The sequence below is a fragment of the Artibeus jamaicensis genome, unplaced genomic scaffold (assembly GCF_021234435.1).
Source record: "Artibeus jamaicensis isolate MK-2021 breed Jamaican fruit bat unplaced genomic scaffold, CSHL_Jam_final contig_241, whole genome shotgun sequence".
Taxonomy (NCBI): domain Eukaryota; kingdom Metazoa; phylum Chordata; class Mammalia; order Chiroptera; family Phyllostomidae; genus Artibeus; species Artibeus jamaicensis.
This window is the reverse complement of record NW_026521509.1, coordinates 4,168,180-4,178,635: the sequence shown is the minus strand read 5'-3', so window position 1 is coordinate 4,178,635 and position 10,456 is coordinate 4,168,180. Positions and strand designations below refer to the sequence as shown.

Here is a 10,456-nt window from a genome sequence, read left to right as displayed (position 1 = left end):
GAAATGTTTTCTTGTCTTGTTTATTAAAGATGTAACTTATATTTAAAGTATCTAAACTTTAAATTATTTTTAAACTTAGTATAGAGCAATATTTTTAAACAAAGTCTTAGAATAGTGAAATATTAAGATTTGAGTTTCCGGAATCATATCGGAATTTTACTTCCAGCTCTGCCACTTCACATTTGTGTGACTTTGGACAAAGTTAATCATTGTAAGCCTCAGTTTCCTCACCTGATAAATGGGCATAATAATAGAATCTACTTTGTAGCACTGTCATGAAGATTAAATAAGGTGATGCATAGAGGTATTTTAGCACAGCACTTGCATAAGCTAAGTATTCAATAAATGTTAGTTATATAAACATTGGGTTGGCCAAAAAGTTTTAGTTTTTCCATATGATAGCTCTAGTGGTGCTTAGTTGTCTTTAATTTATTTGAAACAATTTTGTTTGTATTGTGACAGCTGTCATATCAGCATGTGTTTAAAAAAAACTTATCAAGTGCTGAATTTTTGTACAGCCATTTTAATATTGAAGATGGAAGAAAATATGCAACATTTTTGACTTTTTATGGTTTATTATTTTGAGAAAAGTAAAAATGCAACAGAACCCCCCAAAAAGATTTGTGCAGTGTATGGAAAAGGTACTCTGACTGATTGAACGTATCAGAAGTGATTTGCAAAGTTTCTTGGTACTATTGACACTTTAGCTAAATAATTCTTCACTGTGGGGCTGTCTTATGCATTGGAAGATGTTTAGCAGCACCCCTGGCCTCTACCCACTAGAAGCCAATAGTGGGAGATAGCCGACATACTCAAAATATCCAAATTAATAAAGTTATTGGTAAAAATGAAAAATGTATCCTTTATTTTGGATAAAAATATAATGGACATTTTGGCCAATCCAATAGCAATACAGTAACTTTATTATAAATATTTCACACTTTTACACGACTCATCCAACCCTCAGATGGTATGTATATATTATTTTTGAGAGCTGATTGTCAACTTTCAGATTGGCTTGGTGACAAACTGCCTAGAGCTGCTTATCTTTATGAATTTAGCCAAATATGGTACAGTCATTTTTGTCTGGAGTTCTGGCGGAAGTCAGGAAAAGTCTTAACTATATTTTCAATAACACGGCATTTAGAATTCTAGCTTTCTTTACTCATCTTTTACAGAAGAAAAATAACAATGACAAAAGGCAGTAATTGCTTAGTGTTCCCATGCTTCTAGGAGTATAGACACACTCATGTTTATGTTTCCCCTCATTAGAGAGAGGTACCTGTTTCTCTCCTGTCCAAGGTGAACTGGGGTATAATCTTTTTTTTTTCTCTCAAGTCAGTGCTGGTGATTTGCATATTTTGTAAGTTTACTCATTAGTTCTGCATAGTAATTTTTTCCTTATGGAAAACTACATGGCTATAAAAAAGAAGGAAATCTTACCTTTTTCTACAGCATGAATGGGCTTGGGTTAGCATTTTTATGCTAAGCTCTGTATCTCTCAGCAATTATTTGAAATAGTTATCTCAAAGACATACTCACTCAGTTAAGGTATCCTTACATAAAACAAAACATGCAGAATAGAAGAATTTAACAAGGTTTCAAACAGATGTAAATTTTATAGCAATTTTATAATATACTGATTACAAAGGTATAACCAATAAAATTTTTAGTGTTCATAGAAGAAAACATAACACAATATAAATTTATCACACTTAAAAGAAGCTTTTGTGATAAAATTAATGCTTAGATACATAAAAATTGAAATAATTCTTAAGTAATCAGTGAAGCCACCTATCACTAAAAAGATCCAAAAATTAGTAATAAGCAAAATCATCATACTTTTAACAAAATAAACATTTTAATGCATATCGATCCCTTAGACTCTGCTTCAGAATTGGTGATAATGACCATTTATATATTTAATAGCTTATAGATGACTATCACATATCTATTCATTTAATAAACATGTGTGAACACCTATGATGAGCCAGGCACCATGGTTGGTACTTGAAATAGCTCATTGATGAAGATACAGGTGATCGCCTGTGAACCAGACAATCGCGGTTCGATTCCCAGTCAGGGCACATGCCTGGGTTGCAGACCAGTTCCTTGCAGGCCAATTCCCAGCAGGGGATGCATGAAAGGCAACCATACATTGATGTTTCTCTCCCTCTCTCCTTCCCTTCCCCTCTAAAGATAAATAAATAAAATCTTAAAAAAAAAGATACAGATGATCTCTAACCTCCTTGAACTCATTCTAGGAGAGAACTGAAGACTGTAAGATACCAAAGAGCATAATACAAGACAACATGTTATTTTTCTTTTTTTTTTTATTGTTCAAGTACATTTGTCTCCATTTCCCCCCCCACCAATCCCCCCACCCCATCCATTCCCACATCCCACCCTCGATCCTACCCGCTTTGGCTTCATCCATGTGTCCTTCATACATATTCCTTGATGGCACCCACCCTATTATACTCTATTATCCCTCTCCCCTCCCCTCTGGTCACTGTCAGTTTGTTCTTTATCTCCATGTCTGTGGTTGTATTTCGTTTGCTTGTTTGTTTTGTTGAACTTTATTAAGAGAGGCACAGTGTGCTATGAGTTCAGAATAGGAAGAACCCACTCCTGGCTGGGCAAAAGAGATTAGAATATAGTCTTAAAGGATGGTTCGGCTTTGGGTGGGTTGAGATGAGTAGATGTGCTGCCATATATTCTATGTGGAAAGAGCGACAGAAGCATTAGCATCATGATGGGCAGATATAAGAGGTTTGGGAGTAGTGGAGAGTAATATCCATTTGCTAGTACACAGGCAACATGTCAGAGTATTGCAGGAAAGGACAAAAGGTAAATCATAGAGGAAGTAAAATGTCACTCTAAAGAGTTTGGAATTGCTTCCCTAGCCAAAGGAGTAGTAGTAGAGTTAAACTTCACAGAAAAATAACCTGGCATACTACTAGCTAGACTGGAGAAGGAAGTACTTGAAAGTAGAGAGTTTAAGAAGTAATTGTTGAAATAGTACAAAGAGCAAATAATGGACAAAACTATGGTGCCAATGTTGAGAGTGGAAAAGAATGAAACTGAGAGATATCCCCGAGAGAGAATTCATTAAATGTAGCAGCTATTTGGTTGGGTGTATAATAAATACAGAGAAATCAAAGGTGTCTCCCCAGTTTCTATTTCAGATGACTACCTGCATGGAAAAATAATTTAAAAATCAGAGATGGAATAACAGAGAAGTGATCCAAAGGAATTAAGATGATCAGTTTTGGGCATGATGAGTTTTGGGTAACCATGGGGCATGCAAGTGGAAATGCTTAATTCTCCAGGATAGTTTTATGAAAGTTAGAAATATAATAATATTTGGGGCAATCTGCAAAGTGGTGGTTTTTGCAGCTGTAGAAAGTTGATGAAATTGCCACTAGTAAGAGTACAGACATTAGGAATTATTTCAAGTTCAAGAGCAGCAAGATGAAAAGAAAAAAAGAGTGTAGGCAAGAGGGGAAATATTCTTACACAGTCATGGTTAGGGCTGAGCAAAGGATTTTGTTTGCATTAAGGATTCCTTGAACATTTAATGTGCCTTGAACATTTTCAATAATAAAAGGGGAAAGGACAAGTAGAGAGGGAGAGATTAGAGATGCCAAAGAGGGAGGGTAGGAATAAAACTGCCAGATTACTGACGTGGAGGAGGTGAGAGGGGTCAAGAACACCAGTGAAGGGAGTAGAGGAGATTTTATTTCCTGAGCAATGAGAGAAGTAGAAGAAGATGAAAGAGGATATGGGAAACACATTTTAGAAAGAGAGAAGGGAGGTTGAGGGCGCTCTTGTTGAATAACTGTGGCGAAACCAGAGAAGTGAGAGGCAGTAGCTGTTGAGAGCGAAGGGCAGGGTGACTTGCAAAGAGTAGAAAAGGGTTGGAAGTAGCTGCTGCAGGGAATTCAATAGGGAGTCAAGGAAATGAATGAAAGGATACTAAGTAGTAGCAGTGGGGGTCCAGCTATAGTTAGAATGCCTTGAATTTGAACAGTTAGAAGCCTAAGATTTAAAAGGGAACAATACATCGAGAGAAATAGATAGAATTTACATTCCACACATCTTGTTCCCTAGGACTGTGCAGGTTGGAGTATAATGTGTTAAGAGTTGGCACGTGCTTGTACTTTATGAGGTGTTTTGAGAGTTTCTTTTTTTATATTTTAGTTAGTGAAAGTTCACTGTTCATTTAAGCATCTGATTGTCACTGTTTTTTGACAGTTTTCTTCTCGCTTCAGTGCCCATTCTGAAAACCAGCTTCTTCAAAGGGTAATCCTGCATAAGATTGCCAATGTATTTGTTTATTTTTCACTAGGAGAATACCTCAAACAGTGGAATATTTTGCCTAAGGTCACCAATGAGCACCCTCTCCCTCCAAATTGAGAATGAATTAGGAGAACATGTCAATTTCTTATTAAACCCCAGCAGATTACAGTATTTTAGTGTGTGAGAAGCTATACTTAGGCCCCAAATCATTTCACTGGAATAGTGGGATCTAGAACTTCTTCTGATGAGAAATGCTATTCATTTGTACTAATTTTGTTCTTATTTGCTGGGATGCTTTGTTTTGTGTGGAGATAACTTGCAAACATTGAGTGTTTTCTAAGTTTGAGTTCAGTGCCTCTCCCCGTGGAGAACCATCTCCCAAGGGCGCTCTGTTTAGTGCAGCCTTTTTTTTATGTTGCTTCATACAATTTCAACTTAAGAAGGTGTTAATACACAAAGCTTCCTATGGTCATGTAGAAACCCAGCTTTATTTAGAAATACATTTGGCTTATAGAAGAGATTAAAGTTATAAGGGATATAAACGAATTCTCCATGTGTAATTTCATTGTCTCAATTTCAAAGCATACATAATAGTAAGTAGAAATTGCAGTAATAGAAATAGCATAATGAAAATATCAAGAAAACCCAAGCGTCCCTGGCTGGGACTGCTCAGTTGGTTAGAGCAGAAAAGGTTGGTTAGATGGAAAGGTTGAGGGTTTGATTCCCAGTGAGGGCACTTGCCCAGGTTGCAAGTTCAAACCCTGGTTGGGAGGTATGAGAAAGCAGTTAATCAATGTTTCTCTGTAATCTCTCTCTCTCTCTTCCCCTTCCTATTCTCAAGCAATGAAAAAATGCCTTAGGTGAAGATAAACAACAACAAGAGGACAACACCTGGTTTCATAGATCTAAATGACTAAATCTTTAATTACAAGTATACCTTAAGAAAATTACCAAGTTTATTTTCTCAAAGACTGCAAATGTGAGGGAACTTCAATAGTGACATTTTGTGTGTTGAATGCTTGGGCCTTAACCCTTCAATAATCAATGGCTATTTTTAGCCTCTAGTATTTCTACTAGAATTTGAACCTTAATCTCTGGTACTAATTAAGACATTACTACACAACTGGTAGATCACATTAAATAGATAAAGACATCTAGTTCAAGCCTTTTCTAAAGTTGTCAAAGTGCATTTGATTTTTAGTAGTACAAGTAATAATTGCAGCTGGAAATATTCTAACTTTCCTTTTTATATTTCAGATTTTCTTAAATTTGAAACATCAAAATACATGCGTATTGTCATATTGTTGAAGATTTCAAATCACTCTGCAAATAAAATGGATTTGATAATGTGAGCACAGCAGTCAGTATACTTTTTTAAAATGCAATTAGAGTAATTTTGAGAAAGAAACAACCTTTTCCTTTAAAGTCAAACTTATTCACCTGGAAATTCCAATAACAGTAATTTAAAGGAGGTAAGCCACTTCAACAGCACAGATTAATGGTCATTTCTGTCAGAACACCTGTTGAACACAATTTGGGATTTATCTTTAAAAAAACTGGTAAATACAAACATGTCTGTCAGAGCTTTTTTTTCTATTCTGTTTTGAAAACCTCTACTTTTTGTTGAAGCTTTTCTTGTGTCTGTTATGTCTTCTCAATTGTCCATTTTTTGCTCCTTATTATCTTCCCTCAGTAGTATCAAACTAGCAAAATGAGTAATGCCTTTTAAAAGTGTGTGTGTGTGTGTGTGTGTGTGTGTGTGTGTGTGTGTGTGTGTGTGGCTGGCTGTATGCATTCCAGTCTATTACGTTAGTCACTTACCATTGTATTTCAAAAGCAACTATTATCACAAGTTCTTAGCACTTGACTCCACACAACTAGAATTTGCAACAGTATGAAGGGACTCAAAGGGTAGTTCTTACTATTTGGTTAATGAAATGATAAAAGGAGAAAACACGTTGAAGAGAGAGGCAGAAAAGCCCAATTTAGAACATTTGTGTCTTAAACTTATATAGTAAGGGAGAAAAAAAGCACCCCCGTCCTCCTCTTCGATTCTGCTAAGTACAAGAAGAGCTGAATAAAATTGGTAACTTCCTAATTTTTTTTTATGTTCTGGAAGGATATTGGGGGAGCTATATCATCGGTAGCGTTTTGTAAGGAAAAGAAGCATGGATTTCACTTTCTGAATAACAGCGTCCAGAGAAGAGCACGGGAAAGTAATTAACGTGATTGCAGAGAGTCAGAACTTCGACAAGGAGTCTTAAAACAACTTTGCTACAGTGATCTAACCACCATTTGGCATGTGGAAAAGACCATCCATGCCTTTTCCCTGAAGCGTACCTTACCTACACATTTTTCTTATTGTCAACTCTTGTAGTGCGTTTAGGCACTTGACAAGTGAGAGGAATCCTGAGCTCAGGACGCGGGTCTCTAATCACCTTCGAAGCCCATAGACGAGGGAAGAAAATGTAACATTAAAGAGCGCAAATTCTCGCTCTTCTGTCCTATCCTGTAATGACTGTCTTGCGTTTTAAAGGAACTTTTCCTATCAATTTTAGCTTGGGCAGGGGAATACTGTACTTAAGGGACGGTGACACAAAGCAAAGTCTTGCAGGACAGTGGCAGAAGTGCTGTAAGATGGGGCGTTCGTTTGTCACTCACAAACCAAGTCCGTGTGCTCGCTTTCTGAAGTGTTCGCAGGCTCACCGAGCGAAATGAATGCCAGTGCGTAGGAGCGTTAGCCACCTGCAACCCTGATTTTGGTGCGGTCTTGGACGCTGGTTCCTCTGTGCGCGGGGTCTGGGAGAACAGAACACCAAAAAGAAGGGCCGAACATATTATTTCTGAAGTCACTGGACTTTTTGTTCTGGAAGGTGGGCGAAGCCATCTCTTAACTACTGCGTTTGGGAATTAAGTGGAAGTGGAGTTTCCACTTCCCTTTCCTAGGTTCAACCTGGGGGCAGGGTAGCCCGTGGTTGTGAGGAGACGCTGGTCAGGCGCGGAGGGAAAGGGTTTGTAGCCCAGACCACTTTGGGAGTTCTACAAGATAACTGCATTATCTGGTCAGAGACTAGGCAGAAACTGAGGCACCGCACCGCCCCCTTCGAAGGCTTCATCCCCATTCACCCGCCAACCCTCCAGGGCCTCAGGTAGCTGGGAGGCCGGCCAGGGAGTCTCCACCTTCTGGCAAGCCGCAGCCACTCGGCGCGCTCAGAAGCCGAGGAGATGGAGCCTATTGGCTGAAAGATGCTGCCAATCTTGGAAGGGGGTGTGGCGGGGGTGGGGTCTCGGGTCACCCGGAGTAGGGGCTGCTCACTGCTTGCTGGGTGGTGGTGGGTGAGTTTGAGCGTGAGCCCTGCTACTGTAGACTTGCGAACAGTTCTGAGCGAGCGATTGAGCGCCTCAGAGAGGATAGGAGTGAAGGAGCCAGTGCCAGGGGACCTAGAGGAGACAGGGCGAGAAAGCGAGCGCCGGAGGACCTACAATTTGAGACTGAATGACCATGGCTGTCTCCGCACCTCCGGTGATCTCTGCAACTTCAAGTGGCGCCGGCGTCCCAGGGGGCCTATTTCGGGCCGAACCCATGTATTCTACCCCCGGAGAGCCTCCTCGTCTCACCCCCAATATGATGAACAGTTTCCTGGCCAATAACCACAGCGGCAGCGCCGGGGGTGGCGGGGTCGGTAGTGGCAGTGGAGGGAGCGGCAACACAAACACCAACGAGTGCAGGATGGTCGACATGCATGGGGTGAAGGTGGCTTCGTTCCTGATGGACGGCCAGGAACTGATCTGCCTGCCTCAAGTCTTTGATCTCTTTCTCAAGCACCTGGTGGGGGGCTTGCACACAGTGTACACCAAGCTGAAGAGACTGGACATATCCCCAGTGGTGTGTACTGTCGAGCAGGTCCGGATCCTCCGCGGGCTGGGGGCCATCCAGCCCGGGGTGAACCGCTGTAAACTCATCACCAGGAAAGACTTCGAAACTTTGTTCACTGATTGCACCAATGCCAGGTAAGATACTTGTTTCTTGGCTCGCTCTTTCCCTTTTGCCCTCTTCTGCATGTCGCATCACCATCACGCAACTTTGTCTGTAGGGAATGAGTCTTGACTAGCTTGCCTCTACTCTTCACGCTGTAAGTCTCTGGGGCTCAAAGAGGACTAGAGGGACTCATTAATTAATTGTCCGTCCCTTCTAGTCCGTGCTCAGTGGCAGGGCTTGGGTCTAAGAAAGTCCCGCACAAACTTTAGTTTGCGGTCCTCTGTCGAAACTTTCCCGCCTTTTGCCCATATCTTGCATGGCTTTTTTGGCTGCTTGTGGTTGTTAATTTCTCTATTCAGTTTTCTTTCCTGCTCTTTTGTGGCCACACGGGTCGGAGAGGTTATATCCTGAACAGGGACACCAAGGGCTTTCTGGGCCAGAGGGCTGGCTGAGCTGTAGACCGGGCTCTTAAGCTGGCAATCCAGAACACAGCATTTGGGGGATGCAGAGGGTCGGAAGTCTAGAATCCATCCCAGAGGGTGATTCGTTTCCCATTCTGAGTGTTTGTTGTGACAGTGCCTGGAGTGTGTGGTGGTGGTGGCGGCGTGTGTGTGAGAGAGAGAATAAGGCAGGGACAGAGGGAGGGGAGAGAGAGAGAGAGAGAGAGAGAGAGAGAGAGAGAGAGAGAGAGAGAGAGAGAAAGTGCGCTCATGCCAGCTATGCAAAGCTCTAGGAAAATCCATGAATGCTATTTAAAACAAACAAATAACAACAACACAAATACCCCCACGACCACAGATGTCACTTTCCCAGAATCGTCCCTTTTGGGTCATCTCTAAAGGGTAAAGGGACCGGGTTGGGCTGTGGGATAGAACTTGGCAGGTTTTCCACAGAGGATGCTTTCACCCCAGGCAAACAGTTGGAAAGACCCTATTTCTCTGAAGAGAGGATTCCTTAAATGATGCTGGCCAGCTTCTCTGGTTGTAAGTTCACCTCCTTCATGTCCCAGCTTAGAAGTACCTTATAGAACAAATGTCTGTTTGTGTATGTGCATAAGCAAACTGTATTCAATGTTTCTAAGTTTAAAAAAGGAAGGAAAGAAAACTATATTCAAGATGATTCAATTTTTGACGACTGATGAATTAGTCAATTTTAGTTTTTATTCTGCCTCTAGTCTGCTAATGTCTGTTAGGAAAGTTGCACATTTGGCAGGTGTGATTAACATACAAACCAAGAAATCTTCATCCCTAGGTTAAAGGGGGCAAATGATTTTGTTGAAATGATCAAACCAGCACTACTGTTGATCATTTTGCAGAAAATTTCCCTAGAGGTAGACTTTCTCACAACACAGCTAAATCATAAGGTCTCTGGGTTTAGGTCCTACAACTACCTCAGTTGTCACATTGTTTGTAAAATACAAATTACTCCTATAGCTGAAGTGCACTGACACCTTGCAGGCAAACTGTTGCTGATGGCTACGATAAGATAATGCTAGGGAACTTACAAGGAAAGCTTTTATATTTCCTTTTTCCTTTGAGTGCTGTTCTTCCATGTTCTAGCAATTAAATGGAGACCGTTCATAGGAGAACTCTCACGTGATTCATATCTGGTTTATTGGATTGTATTTTCTTAAGGAAGATAGAGGGCCTTAAAACACAAAGGATAACTGCTCCCTCAATAAAATAAGTAACTCCATGTTGTAAAAGTAGAAAGGATATTTTATCGTGACCACCAAGCATTTTACTAACACACACATTCAGAGGGTTATCAGGGACTTCATGTGAGGGCCATCTGATCCATTTGTTGCCATCCGGAAGACTGGCATTTAAACAATCACAGATAGGGAAACCTATCTTCTCTCTTTCCCTATCTCTCTTTGCCCCTCCCCCTTTCCTCTCCTTTCCTTCTTCTCCCTCTCTTACAAACACCCAATATCTAAAGTCAAAGGATTATTACATGTAGGAAATTCTTCCTACCTTATAATTAACTTTCACATCCTTGAGCATGATTTTCATTTTAAAAAGCAATAAATTAGGGTCTTAATCTGATTTTGACACTTCTATAAATAGAAACTTTTCTTTAATTAATTTTTATTAGAGCTATTTACTGAAGGGAAAATGATAAATTACTCTGTATCCAGGGGCAGGTGTTCTTATACTGTTTTGGGGTCTTGTT

The 10,456-nt window shown here is 40.4% G+C and overlaps 1 protein-coding gene across 1 annotated transcript in view; it reads left to right on the top strand.

Annotated features, from left to right (window-relative positions):
• Positions 1-7,639: 7,639 nt before the first annotated feature.
• The window catches only part of DACH2 (dachshund family transcription factor 2), a 492,266-nt gene continuing 489,449 nt past the window's right edge, over positions 7,640-10,456 (top strand). The window contains exon 1 of the mRNA XM_053662409.1: positions 7,640-8,313. Coding sequence (XP_053518384.1) covers positions 7,799-8,313 — 515 coding nt within the window. The 5' untranslated portion in view covers positions 7,640-7,798. The remainder of the gene's footprint in view (positions 8,314-10,456) is intronic.